The 24710-nt window shown below is 40.6% G+C and overlaps 2 protein-coding genes across 2 annotated transcripts; both read left to right on the forward strand.

Annotated features, from left to right (window-relative positions):
* The first annotated feature begins 6206 nt into the window (after nucleotides 1-6206).
* On the forward strand, nucleotides 6207-7211 carry LOC133151191 (RIB43A-like with coiled-coils protein 2). Its single transcript, XM_061273997.1, has one exon. It carries the CDS (start codon nucleotides 6207-6209, stop codon nucleotides 7209-7211), a length of 1005 nt encoding a protein of 334 aa, XP_061129981.1.
* Nucleotides 7212-13199: 5988 nt separating this feature from the next.
* LOC133151089 (multidrug and toxin extrusion protein 1-like) lies at nucleotides 13200-20427 on the forward strand. The gene is made up of 15 exons (XM_061273841.1): nucleotides 13200-13211; nucleotides 13679-13746; nucleotides 13916-14065; nucleotides 14745-14787; nucleotides 14868-14912; nucleotides 15025-15122; nucleotides 15618-15715; nucleotides 16020-16201; nucleotides 16939-17047; nucleotides 17557-17632; nucleotides 17742-17811; nucleotides 17885-18017; nucleotides 18111-18216; nucleotides 18686-18744; nucleotides 19118-20427. The coding sequence occupies exons 1-15, from the start codon at nucleotides 13200-13202 to the stop codon at nucleotides 19333-19335; spliced, it is 1467 nt and encodes a 488-aa protein (XP_061129825.1). The 3' UTR covers nucleotides 19336-20427.
* Nucleotides 20428-24710: the final 4283 nt, after the last annotated feature.

Below are 24710 nucleotides of genomic sequence, written 5' to 3' on the forward strand. Positions count from 1 at the left end.
GGTGGCTTTAGCGCAAAACTGCATCTGAAAGCTCAGCGCGCGAATTATAAGAATGCTGTCGTCAAAACCCACGCTCTAAATTCGGGACTGATACGAATAGAGCGAGAGTGCGCCAAGTCCGTACACGCACTTGTGAGTGTGCACCGAGCTTTCTGACACGGCTTCCGGTAGTAAATGCGCAGGAGAGCGCTTCGCCATCTACTGGGAAAACGCAGTCATTGCAGGCAAAATGACAAAAAAAAAAAAGTTTAATAATACAATTTGTTCAGGGTTGGCGGGCCGGATTAAACGGTCCCGTGGGCCGGATGTGGCCCGCGGGCCGTAGTTTGCCCACCCCTGAACTAGGGCATGATAACCTTATTGTAGTATCCAACAATTGGATGACCTTGACTCATTGAGCAAATCTATCAGCTGCAGATGTCATGGAACGCCGACCAACAGACATTTTCTTTGAGACTTTTGACTAATTCTAATAAAAACAGTGTAATCAATTGAGGATAGCAGATTTCAAGAGCGACTGCATTGTTGCGAGAGCTCAGTGGATGGGCAGTACAAATATAGTAGAGCAAAAATAATAATATGTTGTGTATATATGTATATGTATAATATGTATATGTTGCAAAAATATGGAATGTTGTTCTTATGGAATTATTATCTGAATTTCACCAGTCAGACACAAACTTAAATGTACATCGTCACCCACAGTTAAACCATTATCTAGGTAATTACTAGGAATGAGCGAGTACCAATACCAATTATCGGTACTCACGACATTAGCTGATATCCTTTTGTGGCAGTTTTATGATAAGAAACTAAAAATAAGAAATTATATTACCATTCATTTTTATACAATTTTAAAGTAAATGTCAATATTGGGATATAGGTATTTTTAGAAAATGATGTCATTGTTTTTGGGGGAAACTTGATGTCGCAAAAGTACCAGTGGTATACGGTGCTTGGGATTGGTGACGAGTTAAGTACTGAGTATTGTATTTGTATCAGTCTAAAAAAAAATGGTATCGAACATTAATTAGCTAAATTGAGCTTACTAAATTTTCTGCATGAAACGTGATATGTGATATAGTTGTTGACTATATCAATATTGATATTGTCGCAATATTTATTGTATCTAAGAAAAAAGACATTTTCTGATGAAGGAATTACTTTATTAGAAAATGTCATTTTTCTTAAAGTTTTTTTTGTTGCATCAAAAGTTGCCACTGAATATCCCCTATTTGTCGTCAAAGGGGCTGTTAAGGATCACTGAAGCTTATTATGCAAGGACGCTCTAGTGTCTGATTTTTGGTTAATGTAAAACTGTCTGTATAACATTGTGAGAACAAGCTGCAGAAAACTTTTGTACAACACAAATGCGACAAAGCAGTGACAACCGATGATGCCAGTTAAACTGCATTTTAAGAGAACATTAGCTTGCAAAAAGCTGACACAGCATCATAGGACACATAAAAAAAAGTCAAATATATGTGTACATATTTCAAAAATGCGGTAATGTGACTGAGCAGAATGACAGCAGCAGTATATGTCTCAACAATACATGAATAGACACTGCAATACGATGTAAATACTATATAATATTATTGTGTTGTATTGTATCGTATCGCATTGCATTGGATTGATTACTTTCGAGGTACTTTTTAGTAGTCGATTAAATGTTTTTTCTCCCATGTTAATAGCACGGATTTCCATCTTGAAAATGCTAATCTCTCTCCTTCCTCCATTTTTCATTCAGTTGAAACGTGACATCATGCATTTCACTTTCCCCAGACGGAACACTAAATTGTGACGTTCCAGAATGATTAGCTGTCAAGATCTAAATCTTTTTTATGTATTCTATAATGTACTGGGGTTTGCTGTGTGTCGTCTACTAGGAATGGGGTCTCCTGTAGTTTTTGTTAATTATTAGTTTTGTTCCATGCACAGGCATGAGGGAAAGAACACCGTGATTGAGAAATGTCATTTCCATTCACGTGCTGTGAAATGTTTCTCACAGTCACGTGCCATTTGATAGTGGATGACAAGTACTTTTTCATCACGTGAGCTTTTGATAAAATTAAAAGATTAATGATTAAAGTCCCAATGATCGTCACACACACATCTGGATGTGGTGAAATTTGTCCTCTGCATTTAACCCATCCCCATGTGATTTTGATCCATCCCCTGGGGGAGAGGGGAGCAGTGAGCAGCAGCGGTGCCGCGCTCGGGAATCATTTGGCAATCTAACCCCCCAATTCCAACCCTTAATGCTGAGTGCCAAGCAGGGAGGCAATGGGTCCCATTTTTATAGTCTTTGGTATGACCCGGCCGGGGTTTGAACCCACAACCTGAGACTGGAAGGTTGTGGGTTCAAACCCCTATATGTAGTATATGCACGTGTACCTTGTACAGTGGTACCTCTACATACAAACTTAATTGGCTCTGCGGGCGGGTTTGTAAGTAGAATTGTTTGTAAGTAGAAGCACCGTTTTCCATAGGAATCAACGTAAAAGCAAATGTATGCCGGACTGTTGCCCTATTTTTCCATGTAAAAAATACAGAAAACCAAAACAATAGTTCTAGTTTTGCTTTTTAAAACCTTTAGACTAAAAAATAAATGTCACTTTATTCTTGACCTCCAAACTTTGCTTAGGGAGGTTCAGATTTTCTACACTTATTAAAAATACCCCTGAGAAGACAGAAAAAGTCAAGCTAAAAATTCACCACGAACGGCGCTACCAGGCCCTACTGGGAGCAAGATAAAGTTCAATATCTTGCGCAAAGACAATATGATACAATAACAGGGGTTAATGAGTTTTCCGACTGTGTGAGTGGTCATTGAAAGCCCCATTCATGGCAGCATCAATTTACTTTTTCTGTCTTCTTGGGTTTTCACCAAATGTAGAAATTTGATTAGGTGCCCCCCTCTCCAAGCAAAGCTTCAAGTGGCATGTTTCATTTAGAGAGTGATAGACTTCAACCTTGAAGGTAGTGGTTTCAATCTTCAAGTCAATTTAGACTTGATTTATTTTCCAGCTGATTTTGTGAATCATTTACCTTTCCAAATTATGTCAAATCTAGCTGAGATTCTCAAAATAAACACACATATGCAAATATTGGTCTATCCTCCTTCGGTGCAAAATAAAATAATTTTCTGCCAAAGCAGTGGTCCCCAAGTGACTTCTTGGTTATAATGGTGGTCCCTTGGACAAAACCAGATCTACTTAATAGGCATTCCTGTTCTGGGTTTCCTAAAGCTTGTTGCTAATAGCTTGCATTGCATCTAACAATTTTTGAATATGTGAAGAAACTAAAATTTGATTATTTCACAGATCTAAATAATGTATCCGATTATATAATACTGTACGCTTTTGATTTTTAAACCAACCCAGTTGGTGACATCTGGTATTACAATGCATTCTCAGACTCAGTAACTCGGTGACATTTACTCATTTACCGCCTCAAAGCAATATATTACTGTAACGTGACCTCCAACACTGCATGTGAGCGTAGGAAAGCAGTGGACTTCCCCCTGCTTACATCACAAGCAGCGGTCTTGCATAGTGACCTCCCCTCCAAAAAAGGCTCCAAGTTGTTTAATGACACACTCAGTTAATGGTTACTGTCAAATTAAATGTAAAACCTCCAAGTCTGCTATTTCAGTGCTATTGCATGATAGTAAACGTCATAGACAGCCGAACGATTAACCATCTATCTATGTGGCAGTGTTATGCTTTAAGGCAGGGATTGTCAACCGGTGGTCCGGTGCGGTATTGCAGGTTGTCTGCCAAATTTTGAAATTGGAAATAATGGTAACTTCTTTTTAATTAACTTTCCAGCTAAATTTGTGAACTATTTACCCATCTAAATGATGTCAAATGTAGCTGGGATTCCCCAAATAGACATACAGGTGCAAATAAATAGCCTGTATTGGTCTATCCTCCTTCGATGCAAAATGAAATATTCTGCCAAAGCAGTGGTCCCCAAATTGCTTCTTGGTTATAATGGAGGTCCCTTTGACAAAACCAGTTGAAAAGAGCTGCCTTAAGAGACATGTAGCGAGACAATACTCACAGATATATATTATTTATTTTCTGCAAACAATAATCTCACTTCAGATCACTGAGTCATCTAGACTAGTTCTTCGTTTGTCTGCACAAGTATATTAAACTGCCTCGCAGTGGCTAAGTCGTGCATAACAGAAGAGCTTCAATGACTTGTTCATGATGCACAAACTGTCAAACCTTATGTTGTTTTTACCACAAGACGTACAGTAGAAATACTGTTTACAATATGAGTTTTGCAGTATTGCTTACAGTGAACAAAATATCCATGAAATACACAACAGCATTCTGAACAACAACAAAAATACAACAATAAAAAGCCCAAATAAAAAGGGGGCACTAAAAAGAATTACAAAATTACTGTATCGAATGTATTAAATAAAATATTTAATTATTTCACATTTGTCTCCATGAAAATACCTTGAGGTCATGATGTTGTTTTTTGATGATGTCATCCTTTGTACTGTCTCTGGATGATGTATTACTTTGAAAACTTTATGATGACATAAGTTGTAACAGTACATGTCGGATGAGTTCATCTGGGTAGTTAGGCACTCAGGGCTATGTCAAAGGATGATGTCAGTCTTTTACGCAAAAGGGTGACAGTGAATTTCCTTGAGTTTGAAAGTGATGGGATGAGTTGTGTTGATTTTGTAGTAGACTACAATAGATTAAGTAGAAAAGCTGGGGGTAAAAGAAAGAAAGGATTTTGAGGTGGAACATTTATAGCTTTACTATTGTTATATCAAGAAAGTTCCAGGACTTAGCGGGTCTATTTTAAAAAAAATTTTTTTTGAACAAAAAGGTGGCTATGACAACACTGTTGCCTATGGTGAGACAAAAACAGGTGATTGAGAACCACACTGTTTATGAATGCTAATGTTTAAAACGTTTTTCAGGGTGCACTTTTCAAGAAAATGAGTGCCACCTGGACTGCTGATGTTAGACAACAAAGCAACGAGAACTACTGCTGTAGTTCCATTTATGAACAGGAAGGCATGAGCTCTTACTTACACTTGACAAGTTGAATTGGTAACATTCTGGGATTGCATACAATTAAAAAAAAAAAGTGTTCCTAGTCCTACAAAACAGTTGAAAGGATTAGAAAATTGTGGCTGATTGTGGAACGTCAAGTAGGAAAATTCAACAATTCAGTGTTCCACAAAAGCTCTGATACAAAATGGTAAAATTTTTGTTAACGTATTTCATATTTCAGTGGAACTTTTTGGACTTGTAATTATGTTACTTTAAAAGTTGGAATTCGACTTTAACAATTCCAATGAAAAACAAAACAAATTATGAGCAATTCAGGAGTTTGATTGTCTTCCATGAATCTACTTAATTTGATTCATTTCTTGACAGTCAACAATTATTTCATTTGAAGTAATTTTAGGAAATTCAAATAATCTGAGCCTTGCAGAGTAGTAATTAGGAATGTGTGATATGCCCTCATATTCTAACCCACTAGTATTGTTACTATTTTGTGTTAGATTGCTTCAAATCACAAGGTCAGAAATAGATGTTTTTTGATTTTGTGCTCTCCTTATCACAACCTGTGCAAGCTTGCAATTTTAAGACATCAGAGATTTAAACATGCGGAGGTAATCCATTTTTAGTTATACTGTGTGTGTAGTTTGAAAAAGTCATTGCTCCTTCCTGGTTTATTTGTTTCCATGTTTAGTGTGAAACTATGCAAATAAAAATTTTGAAGAGAGCAAACACTTTTTCATGGCAATATCATGGCAGTATAATACTACATATATTGAATTTTACCACATTCAATGTCCATATCATTACCATTAAGCACAAAATAAGTATGCATTTAGTGAATGAGTATAGTGTGTTTAATGGGCAAAGTGCCAAAGATTTAAGATCATGTTTTGAGAAGCATTGGTTAATTTTATTGATTAAAATATTTTAATTGTCTCATGTTAAAATGTATATTTTTTTACAGTCTTGTCTCTTTACAGCAAGTAGACACTTATTCAGCACATGAACATTATAGTGAAAATCTTGTATGTTTTTCTGTGTGTGTGTTTTTCAGGACCAGGCGTAACAGAAATCAAGTGAACCGTACATCAGTGCGTTGTAAACCACTCTGAACAAGCTGGTCATTTTAACACAAACTACCTTTCTTTGTTAGCCAAAATGTGGAGTGGCTCTAACTTTGAACGGGCAAGTTTAGAAAGACGCAAATACAATGAGCGACTAAGAAAAGAAAGAATTTTTAACGACAAACTGAGAACCATCGGTATTGACAAGCAATGCCTTGACAGGCAGCTGGATGACAAGAAAAAATGGAAAGATGCAGAAAAGTTTGAGCAAGATACTTTTGAGGCCCAATTCCTTCATGATAGCAAGCAAGCGTATCTTCTTCAACGCAAAGAAGAAAGGGAGAAATTTGAAGCGGAGAAGAGCAATTTTCAGGAACAATATGCGCGTGCCATTCAGGAGAAATTGAACCGGGATGAGTCTGAGGAGCCACTTGAAAACATGATGCCTCCGGGAATGCCAGGCGAGGACCCAAACAGCGAAAACCGAGTATGCAGGCAGAAAGAGCAGCTGAGGGAGTGGCTGCTCCAGCAACAAATAGAGCTAGCCAGAGAGAAAGAAAGACAAAATAATGAAAGGTTGAACGATGACAAATTCAGAGTACATATAGACAATGTCGCTCAGGGACTGCAAAACGTCGTGTTAGAGAGAAGGAAAAAAAATGCAGTTGAACTGAACGAGTTCAATCAGGCATTGGCTGAAGAGAGGCAACGGTATGAACGGGAACTCAGAGATGACTTCAGAGAGATACGGCCGAGTCAGTTGGGGGTTCCTGGTATGTTGCACGCCTTTGATAGAAGGCCACGTGCCGAGAGCTCTGAGCAAATGAAAAAGTTCTGGAACCTTCAAGTTGAGGAGAAAATGATGACAAAATTGGAGGGGATCAAAGAGAAGCAACAATACGACCGTTGGTGCTCCAACACGACACGTACGGCTATGATCATAGAGAGGCAGCAGGAGCGACGGAAGAAGGAGCAACGGCAGGAGCTGGACTATAACAACACCACCACTGCTGAATATGACAGGCGCAATAGACCTGACATTAAAACAGGAGGCATCGATGAAAGCTTCTTCGCCAAATTTAACACGTGCAGTCGCTGAAACGGCACTCGGACATCTCCATAGATTCCAATGGACAAGTATCATTTCACAAGGGCAGATTCAGAATCATATTCTAGAAAAGTTTACTTGCATCTCTGACTAACGATACGTTTAAAAAGAAATCGGCGTAATTAACGTACCTATAAGTGATTATAGAATTGCCCATGTTTAAAATTTACTGGGAGCCATAAATGTATCACAAATGATCGAAAATACTTAATATTATTTCAAATGCAGACAAGAATTCAAACATTGCTGTTGATGATGGTGAAAAAGAATTACTGTAGCGGAGCAGTCCAGTGGAAAACTATGAAAATGTGACTTTAATGATTGACATTTGATTGTACTACAACAGGCAGGAGTTACATTCATGGTGCCAATGCTCCTGCGGGACTGTTGGAGAGAAACTTGTCTAGGGATGATGTAGAAGCTAGCGCTAGAAGGACTAGGTTTTGTTTTATTTACTAAAACGTCGGATTAATTTGTGCGCATCAAAAATGCTTTTGTATATCTTTGAGCAAGTTACAAATAAATTGGAATGATTGTCTGTTTTCCCTTCCATTATTAATGAGCCACTTATGGGTTGTGTAAGATATTGGACAGTAAGGTGGGAGTAGCTGGAGCTGGCGCTGGATCGGCGATCAGCCTGGCAAGAACAAGCTGTTCTGCGGTCTCTTCGATTCTTCAGGTGGCGCCGGTACGTGACAGGTTGTGCAGGTTGGTGCATTTTTTGGGGCTTGCAAAGTGGCATTCAAAATTGTTGGGAAGAAATGCAGTAAGCACTGATTTGGACTATTTTCACTAGGGGTGTAACGATACATCGATACACATCGATTAATCGATATAATGCTCTACGATTTATTGGCATCGATGCTAAACGTAAACATCGATTTATATCGCCGTGTTTGACCTCGGACATTAGACGCGACTTTATTTTGAAATCCAGTTCATTGTTGCTTGCTTCCTCTTTCCAGGAGCAGGGAGCAGTGCGCGGCGTTGCTGCACGTGAAAGGGGAGTCGACAACTAGTACGCTGCTCCTGGGCTGGTGCTATGGCTAGTGTCCAAAAAGACGAGGAAATTTGCTCCCCTTTAGGCTTCAAGTCATTCGTTTGGAAGCACTTTGGATTCCAAAGAAAAGATGGCTCAACCGACAAGACACGTGCAGTTTGTAAATCCTGCCATGCGGTGATCAAATATTCAGGGAGCACAAATCTCGCCGCACATTTAAAGAAAAAACACGACATCAAAGTTCAGTGTTAAAAGAAGCACTTTGTATACTGCAATACTCTTGTAATTTCCTAAATAAAGAGTTTGCAGTACCTTGTTGATTTTGCGTATGAATTGTTATAAATCAGGATATTGTTCTATATTTTTTATTAAAAAAAAAAAAATCGATCGTAGAGCACTATATCGCGATATATCGTGAATGAATCGCAGCAGGCTTTAAGGTATCGGCAAATATCGTATCGTAGTTCTTTATATCGATATTATATCGTATCGTGACAAAACCTGCGATTTACACCCCTAATTTTCACCCATTAATTGATGTGTTTTTATTTATTGTAATCTATTTTGAACATGCATAGCGTGTTCTCTTTGATATTCAGTACTGCACTCTTCTTGGATACTACATTATTATTATTATTATATATATGTAATTTTTATTACAACATGTCTTCAGTGAGGGATTAAGCGGCTGAGAGGTTTTATGCGCGCCTCCGGTGAGTTCCGTCCTTTGTGTCCAAAATAAGCCCCTCTGAAGCTACTTTGACAGCACACAATGGATTTGTAGTGCTAATACCATGTTCTGCCTCTCGTACTAGCCACTGTCTTTTTCCTCAGTTATAAGATAGTGACAGAATAAATTTACATTAGTCCATCTTTTTTATCCATCCCAATCTTTTCAGTCAGGAAAGTATATGGTTTGGTGAAAACAATATAACAAATAAGACTGGAATGATTAATCCACGACTAACTGATTATCAAATCAATCGATATATATTTTTGGTCATTGACTAATCATTTAAAATCTAAACAATTACTTTTATACAAAGTAGTTGTTTTAAAACTACTCAAATTATAAAAGTGGATCATGTGTACAGCTGACCATTAATGCGTGTTAACATTTACTGGAATGTTCATCCTAACTTTGCTGCGGGAATATGTGAGGACCACAGACGTAAGATGATAAAGCGGGCCACAAAAAAATGATTGCTGCTTATAAATATGGCAATATTAGAAGTATATAGTTTCTTAACTCATTCAAAATGAGTGATTTTAGGATTTAAGTACAATTTCTTGCCTCTGATCATGCATGCTGCACTATGTCTTGGCATCTTTCACAAAACGGTCAGATGTAATAAAAAGTGTAAAAATGTTCAATTTTGAACACCCCTTTCTCAGTCTACTTGCCTTGGACTCCCCCTTCTGGCGACTGCCTCCTCTACTCATATTTCCCACTTGATTTGGCTGCTTGTCTTCATTTAGTTTCCTGATTCAACTGTTGTTTTCATCAAGCAATTACTTTCTTCCCTGTCACTTGCTTCCCTTCTGTTTTTGGTCGTGAAATCGATATATCTTCTGTTTCCCTGTGGTGTGTGTGGCTTTTTATCTCGTCTGTAATTGCCCTGAATTAATATATGTACATGGATCCATATAAAAGTCAAAGTCAAAGTCAAAGTCAGCTTTATTGTCAATCTCTCCACATGTCACAACACACAAAGAGACCGAAATTACGTTTTTCTCTATCCCACGGTGACGAGACACATAACACGATAGACATACATGTACGCGACACAATATAAAAACAAGAAGGCAAAAATTCTAAAAATCAATAGTAAGAGTGATGAATAAATAATAAATAAACAGATAACACAATAAATAACGGAGCCAGCAAGCATAGCGCAAAAGTAAAAAACATCATAAACAAAAAGGCACAAACAATAAATAAGAGTAATAACAAATAATAAATAATAATAGCCAGTGTGCATTCAGACAGTTCAGACAGTAAAAGTACAGGACGCTACGCAGAACGGGGGAGCGAGTTCAGGATCCTAACAGCCTGGAGTATGAAGCTGTTTGAGAGTCTGGAGGTGCGGGAGCGCAGGCTTCTGTACCTCTTCCCAGAGGGCAGAAGCTCGAACAAAGAGTGAGCGGGGTGACTCGCATCACTCACAATCGTGGTCGCCTTGCGGGTGAGACGGGAGGTGTAAATGTCCTTCAAGGAGGGGAGCGAAGCACCAGCAATCTTACCAGCAGTGTTCACTATGCGCTGCAGGGCCTTCAAGTTGTAGTCAGTGCAGCCGCCACCCCAAACAGCAATACAGCTGGAGAGGACGCTCTCAATGGTGCCGCGGTAAAATGCAGTCATGACGGCCGGAGGAGCGCTCGCTCGCCTGAGTTTCTGCAGGAAGTACAGGCGGCGCTGGGCTTTCTTTGCCAGTGATGCGGTGTTGGTGGACCAGGAGAGATCCTCACTGATGTGCACCCCCAGGAACTTGGCGCTGCTCACTCGCTCCACCACAGCACCGTCGATGGTCAGCGGCAGGTGTTGGGTGTGACCCTTCCGGAAGTCCACAACAATCTCCTTGGTCTTGTCGACGTTCAGCAGGAGGTTGATGTCCCTGCACCACGTGGTCAGAAGGTCAACCTCCAGCCTGTATTGAGTCTCGTCTCCCTTGGTGATGAGACCCACCAGAGTCGTGTCGTCAGCAAACGTCACGATACGGTTGTCGCTGTAGGTTGCAGTGCAGTCATGCGTCAGGAGGGTGAAGAGCAGCGGACTGAGCACGCAGCCTATGTGACTAAATTTGAAAAAAAGTGGACAATCCAACCTTTAATTCAAAGGCATTTATTCAGTGTGAAAAAAATCTGAATTGATAAATAATTATTTATATCAAAATCAAGTGTGCCACAATTCTAAGTATCCCTGATGTTAATACATTTTACAATCCCCATTTGTTGACAAAAGAGCACCTAATTTCCTGTAACGTCTCACAAGATGGGACAACACAGAGAAACAAATCTCAATCATTCTTCATCCTCCAAATCATCCAGCGACCTGGTTTTACATTAAACTCTTGAGCTCACTTGACAATCTTTCAATGGGGTTGAGGTCTGGAGATTGAGATGGCCATGGGATGAGCTTGATTTTGTGACTGATGAAGTAGCCATATGGTGGCGCAAATCCCTCGACTTGTTCTCTATCTCGCAGCTATTCCATGCTTGAAGCTAATTGTTACTTAGCAACTTTTCCTGTCGCACAATCGGCGTTTGTCAAATTACAATATATAATTCAAAATTGAGCTTTCCATGACCACACTTAGAATGAGTGCAGTTGTAAGCTGAATTTATAGACACTCCAAGTCGCCAGCACAAGTCAGCTGTTCTGTCACGCAGGTTTCATCAACGGAGCATGAAAGCGGTTAATTGAATCAAAACGTTATGTGTTTCATTTTCAAGATGCACAAGTTCTTGGTACTTCCTCTTGAGCACGCAAGAGAAAAGATGCTTGAGAGTCTGGGGGGATCTCCATTTGACAGTTGCCCTCTTTATGTGCCCCGTGACTGTCACCAGTCCAGTCCAAGATATTTTCTGCCTTTGTGCCAAAGATACCTTGCCCTTTTCAATAACATATTTCTGAAACTGCCAATTTTAAAAAAAAATCTCTACCCGTGTCCAAATTCACAGGCTGGATCTTCCGAAGGCCGCAGTTTCTGCAGCATGTCACTTTTCGGCATGACTCGACCCCACTTGGTGTTCAAATACACATCAAGCCTGTCCAAATTCTTCACAGTTTATTAGGGGTGTAAATCGCGGGTTTTGTCACGATACGATATAATATCGATATAAAGAACTACGATACGATATTTGCCGATATCTTAAAGCCTGCTGCGATTCATTCACGATATATCGCGATATAGTGCTCTACGATCGATTTTTTATTTTTTTTTTTAATAAAAAATATAGAACAATATCCTGATTTATAGCAATTCATACGCAAAATCAACAAGGTACTGCAAACTCTTTATTTAGGAAATTACAAGAGTATTGTAGTATACAAATTGCTTACTTTAACACTGAACTTTGATGTCGTGTTTTTTCTTTAAATGTGCGGCGAGATTTGTGCTCCCTGAGTATTTGATCACCGCATGGCAGGATTTACAAACTGCACGTGTCTTGTCCGTTGAGCCATCTTTTCTTTGGAATCCAAAGTGCTTCCAAAGAATGACTTGAAGCCTAAAGGGGAGCCAATTTCCTCGTCTTTTTGGACACGAGCCATAGCACCAGCCCAGGAGCCGCGTACTAGTTGTCGACTCCCCTTTCATGTGCAGCAACGCCGCGCACTGCTCCCTGCTCCCGGAAAGAGGAAGCAAGCAACAATGAACTGGATTTCAAAATAAAGTCGCGTCTAATGTCCGAGGTCAAACACGGCGATATAAATCGATGTTTACCTTTAGCATCGATGCCAATAAATCGTAGAGCATTATATCGATTAATCGATGTGTATCGATGTATCGTTACACCCCTACAGTTTATGCATTCATGAAGGCTACGTAAGGAGGAACCTTAGAAGATATCAAAAGATCCAGCCTGCAAGTTGTCTTTCTAGAATTTGGAAACCATGTCTTCCCGGAACTGACATTATGCACCTGAAAAATGCAGCCTGTATATCTCCTGTATTTTGCATCTCACTCACATGTTGTTGTTTCCTTCTCCGAGAGACTTTGTGTGCCTGCTGCCAATGGCAGTAACAGCGCACTGAGAGCTGCTCGGTGATCAGGAAGCTCCTCACACACACGTTCTATAACGGCGCTGACAGCGAGCAAACGTTCCTTTAGGCTCCGCGTAGCTGCTTCCACCGATCCAGATGAGGATGATGGTCGATACTTTCCATCTGTCACCTCTTGGAGTTTCTTGGCCTTGCTCTGAAATTCCATCAGATGAGCTTGGTCCTAGAGAGGAGGTAGAAAAGAAACTATGTGAATATGGTGGTTTTGGTGAGAATAGATGGCTCAAGCTGATGTTGTCCTGCTGTGGAAAAAATAGATACATTTCCCAACATTCATTTAACCAAGGCACACGGTGTATGTATTTGTAGCTTCTGCCATCTTGTGGAAGATAATTATTATTTGCAGTCAATCATTTTTAGACTAATGAATTTCACATAGCACACCACAGATATTTTCACAGCTTGGCCGTTGTAATTAAAGATATAAGCTAATGTGTAGTACTTCAATGCAAAGGGTGACAATGGGAGTCCCACAATTAAGAGGTAATGCTTTTTGAATGCCAGAAGTTTTGATTATTTTTCCATGAGATGGCGCCTTGGTGACAGGAAATTTACAATGGAAAAACATTGTAAATTAGCTTATTTGAGAGGACATTTGACTGAATACTGTGCTCAAACCTCTGTGTCAAAGAAATATTATACGCCATGTCTTTATTAATGCTTCTTTAATTGCAGGTGGTTAATGTGACTGGCATTGCTGTTGGGACTGGCTTGTCATTGACTTGTGACACCCTTATATCTCAGGTAGTGCCCTCAAAAAAGGTTGCACTTTTAGTGAAACAAAACCTCTTTGGGCTCACTCTAGGCTCCACTTCAAAACAGTTCAACCTTGGATTTCTTCCATCTATCAAAACTACAGTATTCATTAGTGGGCTTCCGGTGTTGCTATTTATTTGATTCTGCTCTTGTGTCGACCTTTGGAAGTGGAAACCTGAAGCGTGTGGGGGTGATCCTTCAGAGAGGGGTTCTGATTCTCCTTCTGGCGTGTTTCCCCTGCTGGGCTGTTCTCATCAATACTGAACCCTTTTTACTTGCCGTTAAACAGAGCCATGAGGTTGCCAGGTAAGTCGCGTTTTAATCCTCCCATCGCCTTCAGCATACTATTTTTTATTCATTTTTATTTTTTATTAGTTAACAATTAGTATAATAAATACATAAAGAAGGTAATGCATCCATCAGACTATTATTACTCATATTATTTAGTGGTCAAGCAATTAAAATATTTAATCAGGATTAATCTCTTTTTTATTGTTCACTCATTGTTAATCACACATTTTATTTATTGTAAAAAAAAATCCCTTGAGTTTTAGCAAATTGTATTACCATTAACATGAAGAAGAGGTTTGATTTTCTTATGCAGACTCATTTTTTATTGAATTGGATTCAGTTTATAAAAAGTCACACAAACAGCTCATCAATTCAAAATTTGGGCAATATAAAAAAATACAACATGCATTCAGCATGTAAGCATCCATCTCCATGCATGATGATGCACCACAGCGGTGCACACAGTTCTTTGGCCTTGGCTAAAGTTGACAGCAGAGTTCAGTGTTTTACTTCAATAAATATCATTGGTGACGTTTGTCCGAGCGTGTCTGCAATATAGTGGGTAGAATTTTGAAACCGAGATACCTTACAATATCGTGACATCCTAAACATTACTATAATATAATAATGCATGTGATCTATATTTTAATGTCTCCATACCGCAATTTCACGTGACGTTTTGTGTGCTTCACAGTCTGGCACAAGTGTATGTGAAGATCGTCATGTTTTCTCTGCCAGTGAGTTCACTTTTGTCTCTGTCCATAAGTTATGTAGACTGCTTCTATCATGTAGTAAGATTGTGATTTTTCTCCATCAGGCGGCATTTATGTACCAGCTGCTGGGAAGATATCTTCAGAACCAGGTGCTGTGTAGCAATACAATATTTTTTATATGAAGGTTAATAATAGACATAATACATTTCAAGAGCCTGCGTGTGTGTGTGCGTCCGTTGTTTTGTTTTGTTTGTTTTGCAGGGAATTATTTGGCCACAGGTCGTAACGGGTGTAATTGGAACCATTTTAAACGCATTCGTCAATTATGTTCTCCTCCATCTTCTGCAACTGGGAGTTCCGTAAGTTTCCCAGAATATATATATTTTTTATTTACAAAAATACAGATCTTGTATGTTTTGCAAATACGTTGAAGATCAACTTTCAATTAGTGTAATATTTACTCAGTATCATTAACATGCAGAGGTGTTTGATATTTTTATGCTGATATTAATTCCCACAATGCAATGCACGCTCTACTTGCCTAAATGTGTTTTGAAGGTATTTTTATTTCAGTGTTACTACACAAAATATAATTTGTAAAGATGCCAAAATGTGAACGTTTACTCCTAATTAGTGAACAATTGACCAATTTTGCCAGTTCGCCCTCTGTCCTTTGTCCAGCACCCTTCCGTCCTCCACACCACAGGGAGACGGGGGTCACACTGCAGTCCTAGTTTATTTAGCACTCGTTCTCTTCTTGCTTCTAACATTCAACTCAATATTGTCTCATTTTCTCTTAACCACTCTAATTTCATACCTGTGTTTAAAACATTCTATGTTTGTGTTTGTTAAAGTGGGTCTGCCGCAGCAAATGCAATGTCACAGTGTGTTTTTTCCATCACCCTACTGGCCTATATTTGGTGGAAGGGGTTACACAAACCCACATGGGGAGGTCAGTTGCCTTCTAACTTTCAATGCAATGATGAATGGATAAGTGTATGCATCTTATTAAGTTATAATAGTACACTACCTGTACAGTGTACAGTATTTATAGTTACACCTACAGTTAGTGTCGTATGTGATGATGTTTCAACTAAATTGTTAATGACTGTAGCTCTACATGGAGATGGGCAGATTAAATGATGGAGGCAGTCACGATGGTCAAAAGTAGTGGTTTCACATCATATAATCAAATGTAACACTTCAAGTCTCATTAAAACACAGATTTGTTGATGACTTTAATTTTTGATCCTCAGGCTGGTCACGTGAGTGTCTCGAGGAGTGGGGACCCTTTGTCAAGCTGGCCATGCCAAGCATGCTCATGTTTTGCCTTGAGTGGTGGCCATTTGAACTGGGAGGATGTCTTGCTGGCACAATTAGTGAAGTTGAGTTGGGAGCTCAATCTGTGATCTATAACCTGACTGTTGTGGCTTTCATGGTAAGTCAAATGGAATTCATGTCATTCAGTGGTGGCCAACTCAATTAGCATTAAAAGTCAGACTGTTTCTTGAACCTAAACATTATCTTTGTAAAAAGAGATATTGTGAAGATTTTGTATCCACGACAAATAAATTTGCTGGTCTGTGGATTTAGCTATGGGACGTATCGTAAATTTTAAACCATAGCTGAATAGCGCTGATCTTTTCTGATCTCGGTTTAGACGGTAGGAGACTCAACTATTTTTTGCAATCATTTTTAGGTTTGGAGAGCAGAATTCTCCATTTCGCTGCACAAAATATACAATTCTATAAAGCAGAAGTCCCAACCACCAGCAACCCTGTCTGTGGTTATCTTCTAAAGTGGAACATGCGCCTTCATTCAGCCACTGAGAACTAAGCCAAGTCGAGAACGGAGCAGGCTAACAGGGATACCGTATCTTTCCAATAAATACTATAAGCCAGTCAATCAAAATTTAGGACCAATTTTGAAATATAGGAGCTATCTGCTCAGTTCTTTTCCTTCCAATTTCCAAGATGGCTGTGCAGATGAAACCAGGCTTCACAATATTAATATATAAAATATTAATCATTGAAAAATTGACCGACCGACAGAAAAAAAGATAGCCAAAGAGTCGCATGTGTTTTATGAGCGTTATGTTGGCCACTCTGATCTACATTATGGAATTTTGAATGACTCAAAAGTGTTTCTGATTCTATACATTTTTGACTTTTTCAGTTCCCCATTGGAATGGCAACTGGAGCGAGTGTCCGTGTAGGGAATGCTCTTGGTGCAGGAAACAGTGTGCAAGCCAAGTTGTCTTGTAAAGTTTCCATCATCTGTACATGTAAGGGCAAAAACACAGACGAACAAGACAGCTTACGGCCAAACTATTCAGCCCACTGGTTGTCACTGCAATAAAAAGAGAACATGCCAGTGACGTGGAATGACATTAGTTTTAGTTTATTGTTTTGCACATATTATTATATCAATAACTGTGCAAGGAGGGAGATGAAGCCTAGGGCTTGTAAAGAGCTCCACTCCTTCTAACCCCCAATTCCAACCCTTAATGCTGAGTGCCAAGCAGGGAGGCAATGGGTCCCATTTTTACAGTCTTTGGTATGACCCGGCCGGGGTTTGAAGCCACAACCTTCCAGTCTCAGGGCGGACACTCTAACCACTAGGCCACTGAGCTGGACATCTGTCTCATGGCCCCTCAAATGAGCTGATTTTCCATCCATGCCAAAAATTCTGCTGTAAAATGAATTTGGAGAGGGTTAAATGCAAAAACATTCATGGATCACGATGAGTTACCATTTCATGAATTTTATTCAGTTTGTCTCTTTCCCATTGTAGCTGCAGTCGCCTGTTTTGTTGGACTTAGCCTTACACTATCCAGAAATGTAGTTGGCTACATTTTCACCACAGATCCGTGAGTCATCTCACCTTCACTTGATAATATAACAAATTTGCCACACGCTTACCTTGACATTAACATTGTATTGTATTTTGTTTTTTTTTCAACTTTATCTTTCCTTCAGAAACATTTTAAAGAGGACTGCTGATGTCATGGTTGTTTTTGGTGTCATGCATCTTGCTGATGCTATTGCGGTGAGAAAATTAATTTCATGGGAAAGTGATCAATGTCGAGATCTAAAAGAATTAACTGCAATTCTCATCAAAGGGTGTGAGTGGAGGTGTTTTCCGAGGAGTTGGAAAACAAAAGGTCGGTGCTGTGTCCAACCTGGTTGGACACTACTTCATTGGCTTTCCAATAGGTGTGTCTTTATTGTTTAAGACACAATTGGGCGTTGTAGGTAAGAAACAAGCATAATCGTGTTTTACATTACACAATCCTCACAACAGTCTGACTCATGAGATTCTATTTGCTTCTGTTGATTCTTGAACAGGACTTTGGACTGGTCTTACGATCTGTGTGGTACTGCAGGCCATTTTCTTCGTGACATATTTGTGCCGTCTTGATTGGAGAAAGAGGCGGCTCGGTGGCGCACTTGGGTAGCACGTCCGCCTCACAGTTAGGAGGGTGCGGGTTCGATTCCACCTCCGGCCCTCCCTGTGTGGAGTTTGCATGTTCTCCCCGGGCCCGCGTGGGTTTTCTCCGGGCACTCCGGTTTCCTCCCACATCCCAAAAACATGCTTGGTAGGCCGATTGAACACTCCAAATTGTCCCTAGGTGTGAGTGCGAGTGCGAATGGTTGTTTGTCTCTGTGTGCCCTGCGATTGGCTGGCAACCGGTTCAGGGTGTCCCCCGCCTACTGCCCGATGACGGCTGGGATAGGCTCCAGCACGCCCGCGACCCCCGTGGGGACTAAGCGGTACAGAAAATGGATGGATGGATGGATGGATGATTGGAGAAAGGCTGCCGATGATGTGAATAACTAATTTGCTGGAAAACACAAACATGGCATGCAATTTAAATGATTTTAATTTTGACAAATTTGTGTATCTCTGGTCAGGCTCAAAGGAGAGCAGGTGTTCAGGTCAAGGCTGAAGACACTGTGGAAATGCTAGACTGCGAGCCAGGCAAGACCACGTTTAGAATAATGCAGATTATCACCATGTTGCAATTCCGTAATATACTTGGCTTGAACATGCACATACTGATGGTTCTCTGGTTTTAACAACAGATATCAGTAACATGAAAAACATCAGTAAGACAACCAATTAACTGGGCAATAAATTATATTAATTATTATAATTATGATCATTAATATCATTTATAAGTGACCTCAAACTTTTGAATGCATGGTTTAGACAACATGAAAGTGGATACAGTGATTTGGAGGTCAAATTTGTCAAAACTGCCAGTAAGTGCAACATACTTGGATGAGAAGCTACATTATTGTGATTTTATTTGCCCATCAGTCAATACATCACGCTTTTATTTCATTTCTAGACTCTACTGCAGTGGTTCCTGCTCCTTCACCCAGATGTGAGAGTACTGCAGAGGACCAACAGATTCCAGAGCAGCATGAAACTGCAGTCACCATCGTCGGCGATGTTCTCACAGTGAAACAACTGCTTTTGAAGCGTGGCTTGATTTTACTTATCTTTGTTGCCATCTTGGCAGCCGGAATTATCGCCAGTCACTTCCTTGTCGGAGGATTGAAGTGAGTCTCGGCTTGGTTTAGAGTTTGAGATTTGAGAGTTATCAGGTGACCGTGTTACTGGATGACTCGAGCATTGTGGAAGAGCCAAGTTTCTGATCATATACCACTTCTAATTATCATGAGCTTTATCGTTGTGATCAGACTCAATATCAGAAATCACTGTATCATCAAAGTCAAAGTCAGCTTTATTGTCAACATCTTCACATGCCGAGACACACAAAGAGATCGAAATTACGTTTTCCCTATCCCACGGTGACAAGACATATTACACGATAGACATACAAGTAAACGACGCAATATCAAAAACAAGAAGGCACAAACAATAAATAATAAGAGTAACAATAAATAATAAATAAATAGATAACACAACGAATAAAAGCCAGTGTGCATACAATTACGTATGTACAGTACATTAGAAAGGCTGTGAATTATGTTAATTTTGTGTTTATTTGACGATATAGAGAACCTTTGCACATATTGCCAATGATTTTTTTATTTGTTGCCTTCTTAGACTGACTCATATTATCGTTCTATTGGTGTCTACTTTATAAATATAGAAAGTACTGAATATTAACTTGTTTTAATTGACTGCTTTGCTGTCTTTGTGGTTGTAACAAAGAGGAAAAGACAACGACCCATTTTGCAATCAATATAATACAATACCATTACAATAAAATTACAATACAATTACAATACAATCTAATTTTATTTATATACCCTATTTCACAGCTGTGTAAAAAAACACTTGATATATACATAATGTTTCTTTCCCAAACTGCCACCAGAGGTTGCTGTCTGCTCAGTTTACTCGGAGCTGTGATGAATTGAATGGTGCTTGGGTGCGCCTATATGCTGTATATGTAATGTAAAAAGTACATGATGCTAATTGAAATGTGACTAACAGACAAAGAGTGATATATTATTTTGTAAGATTCTGTACACCGGGAAATCACGAGTGTCAAAGGGACCAAAAAGACAGTGACTGATTCATTATGCCAATGTTCATTTGCTTGGCATCTCATTTGCTTTTGTCAAATAAGACCTCTGTGACTTAAGACTGAATACTATGTTGTACACCACCAATAAATAACCAATCATTTCAAGTAAACCCCTCTCAATTATTTGCTATTATTAGACTGTCACCTTAAATCGCTGACAAAAATTGATGAGATTGTTTACACCCTAAAAAGGCTGCTGTGCTATGAGATGGCTCATCCCATTTTAAAAGCACATACACTCACATCATACATTTAAACATGATACCTTGGCACACATTCTGGTGTTGAATGATGTCAGAACAACCATCGATGACAACTGTGGCTGTCGCTAGGGTCCTGAAAAAGAAATGGCTTGAAGTCTAAACTTTAGAAAAGCGGGTTTTCTTCCGAGCGCAGGTAGTCAAAATCGATTTTGGCGTATTTGATCAAGGCCCAGAGAGACAAATCGGAATACTTACTGGAGGCGATTCCAGGTGACTTCAGCTGAAAGACAGGTTACTCACTGTCTGAACAGACTGACAATCGCAGGGCTTTTGTTGTGAACGGTCGTATCTCGATGTTGCCGTTGCTCTACAGTTGCTGATCCTTTACGCTCTATCCTTTTATTATAAGTTCATTCTGATTCTGTCAAAAGCCTAATTCCATAATGTATCTGTTGCTATGCATTTGCTGTTTCCCCTTATATACTTTGTCCTGTTATGGCCACCTTTATTCTGTCATATAGGCCTGATGTCTGACAGTATATACGTTTGCTCTGGCTTTCAGTCCGTCGAGACTTCTTCCAGTTGAAATGTCTAGTTTTTGTCTTTGTTGATAGTTGGTAAAGACTTACTTTTCAACTTTCGTGTCATGTCTGCTTCTGGGTCCAAACCTGCTCCATATGTGCGTCTCTGACCTGTCATGGACCCAGCAGACTTCAAAGTCTGCTTTATTGTCAATTTTTTCGCATGTCGAGACACACAGAGATCGAAATTACGTTTCCCACTATCCCACGGTGACAAGACATAGTACACAATATACATACAAGTAAACAACACAAAAAGTAAAAACAAGAAGGCACAAACAATGAATAAATAAGAGTGATGAATAAATAATAAATAAACAAATAACATAATGAAATAAAAGGAGCAAAAATGGAGTAAGTGTGCATCTAGCAGACAGTCAGAATATAGCGCAAAAGTACAGGACGTACGCAGGAGGGGGGAGAGAGTTTAGGACCCTCACAGCCTGGAGTATGAAGCTGTTGGTGAGTCTGATGATGCTGGAGCGCAGGCTCCCGTACCTCTTCCCAGAGGGCAGAAGATCAAACAAAGAGTGAGCGGGGTGACTCACATCACTCACAATCGTGGTCGCCTTGCGGGTGAGATGGGAGGTGTAAATGTCCTTCAGGGAGGGGAGTGAAGCACCAATAATCTTACCAGCCGTGTTCACTATGCGCTGCAGGGCCTTCAAGTTGTATTCAGTGCAGCTACCACCCCAAACAGCGATACAACTGGAGAGACGCTCTCAATGGTGCCACGATAGAATGTAGTCATGACGGCCGGAGGAGCACTTGCTCGCCTGAGTTTCAGCAGGAAGTACAGGCGGCGCTGAGCTTTCTTTGCCAGTGATGCGGTGTTGGTGGACCAGGAGAGGTCCTCACTGATGTGCACCCCCAGGAATCTGGTGCTGCTCACTCTCTCCACCACACCACCGTCGATGGTCAGTGGCAGATGTTGGGTGTGACCCTTCCGGAAGTCAACAACAATCTCCTTGGTCTTGTTGACGTTCAGCAGGAGGTTGTTGTCCCTGCACCACGTGGCCAGAAGGTCGACCTCCGACCTGTATTGAGTCTCGTCGCCCTCGGTGATGAGACCCACCAGAGTCGGGCATATTTCAGCACGCGGTTGCTGCTGGAAGTTGCAGGGCAGTCATGCGTCAGCAGGGTGAAGAGCAGCGGACTGAGCACGCAGCCTTGGGGGGCCCCTGTGCTCAGCGTGATGCTGGCGGAGACATTGTCGCCAACACGTACTACCTGAGGCTTCTGACAGAGGAAGTCCAGTAGGGCCATTGTAAAGGGGTGAAAATCGCGAGGAGGAGGAATCTGTGTCTACATCCGTGACGAATGGTGCCGACACGTCACCGCCACCTTCTAACAATCCCTTCACCTCCAATCAGAGAGTGATCATCTTACCAGCTACTGCTTCGCCTTTTTGCCAGGAATCCCTCTTGTTGCTCCTCCTTGATGGGTCACTCAGACCATCACAAACTCCATCCATCTTACCCACCACTACCGCCCACAGCCTGCTGACCACCCCCACGCTCTTTGTGTAAGCTCAGTCGTTTTCTCCTTTTCTTCCCATAATTGTGTCATTGCAAACATGTGCCCAAGCCACTTACTTCATTGAGAATCAGAATCAGATCAGAATTAGCTTTATTGCCAGACTCTGTTCCAGAGACGCATGCCCTGTGACCACCACACAACCCTCGCCAGCAATGCACGCTCGGCGACCGTCGCCCGACCACACCCCGGTGTTGCGTGCGCCGCGGCCGTCCTCCAACCCTGCTCCAGCTGCCCAAGCCTCCAAGACCCTTCTCTGGACGCACAAGCCTCCAACCCTCTCTCCAGCGACACAAGCCCTGCGGCTACCCTCTGACCTCGCTGAGGGGGCACAAGCTGTGTCGCCGTCCTTCTACCCTCCTCAGGCTGTGCAACCCTTTCCGCCGCCCTCTGAATCAGCATTAGTTTCTTGATTTCTTTAATTCTTTGTCACTTTTAGCTGCTGTTTGTTTTCTGTTCTAGCCATGCCGGTTTTTTTGTGTTTGTTTAATTGCTTTGGTTCTTGTTCTGGACTTGGGGTTTTAGGGTGACCGGTCGTTTATCGATGTAGCGCTTGCTATACAGTAGCTGATGCTTTGTCCTTTTGTCTTAATCCTTTATGCTATTTCCTTTATGTGTTCATTCTGTCAGAATTCCTTGCCGTATCAGTTGCTATGCAGGTGCTGTGCTTTGTTCTTTTATTATGTCACCGTTATTCTGTCATAGGCCTGATGTCTCACAGTATATGAGATTGTGTTACTCTGACAAGTGATAGTATAAAAGTAATTGTTTTAAAACTACTCAAATTATAAAAGTGGATCATGTGTACAGCTGACCATTAACGCGTGTTAACATTTACTGGAATGTTCATTCTAACTTTGCTGCGGGAATATGTGAAGACCACAGACGTAAGATGATAAAACCGGCCACAAAAAAAATTATTGTTGCTTACAAATATGGCAATATTAGAAGTATATAGTTTCTTAACTCATTCATTTATTAATTGGTGATACTTTTAACTGATGTTTCATATTTGGTGTTGGTAATAAAGAATGGGTATGTTTGTTTGCTTGACCATAAAGATTTGACCTCTATCCTATAGTTTTTTTACAGGAGGGTCATGAGCTTGAGCTCCGGAAAAGCCTGAACTGGAGTGAATCGCATCAAAATTACATCAAAAATATGTACAATTATATAAACATAGGTGTTACAGTGTCAACTAGGAATGATAAAGTTCCATTGATACGTATTGGCCAGATTTTAGTCCTAAATCTCGTAATGGAGGCGGCTCGGTGGCGCACTTGGGTAGCACGTCCGCCTCACAGTTAGGAGGGTGCGGGTTCGATTCCACCTCCGGCCCTCCCTGTGTGGAGTTTGCATGTTCTCCCCGGGCCCGCGTGGGTTTTCTCCGGGCACTCCGGTTTCCTCCCACATCCCAAAAACATGCTTGGTAGGCCAATTGAACACTCCAAATTGTCCCTAGGTGTGAGTGCGAGCGCAAGTGGTTGTTTGTCTCTGTGTGCCCTGCGATTGGCTGGCAACCGGTTCAGGGTGTCCCCCGCCTACTGCCCGATGACGGCTGGGATAGGCTCCAGCACGCCCGCGACCCCAGTGGGGACTGAGCGGTACAGAAAATGGATGGATGGATCTCGTAATGGCTTCTAAGGTGAACTTAGGAGGGAATCTGCTCGGACTGATCTCGGCTGCTTGGAAGATGTCCGACCTCAAATCGGGGATATTCAATGTGTTGGATTGTTTTGACCTAACTTAGCATTGTGTGTTGTGTCCTCCGAGGGCGAATGAATATGCAGCTGACTGACAGTGACGTGCACCCAATCACAAAGTGAGGTAGTGAATAATAATAATTTAAACACTTTAAAGTGTTCATATCATTCTTTTACCTCCTTCTTTGGCGGGAAGAGAGTGCAAAATTTAAAAAAAGTCCCGAATAAAAATTGGGGGGTTTCTCTGTCTAAATTTATCATTTTTTTTAAACTGACTGAAACTTTTCCAGCTTTAAACCATTTCGCTCATTGTAGTAGGGATGTAATAGGGAAGTAAAAGTTCTTTAGCTTCAGCAAA

This window comes from Syngnathus typhle, linkage group LG3 (genome assembly GCF_033458585.1).
Source record: "Syngnathus typhle isolate RoL2023-S1 ecotype Sweden linkage group LG3, RoL_Styp_1.0, whole genome shotgun sequence".
Taxonomy (NCBI): domain Eukaryota; kingdom Metazoa; phylum Chordata; class Actinopteri; order Syngnathiformes; family Syngnathidae; genus Syngnathus; species Syngnathus typhle.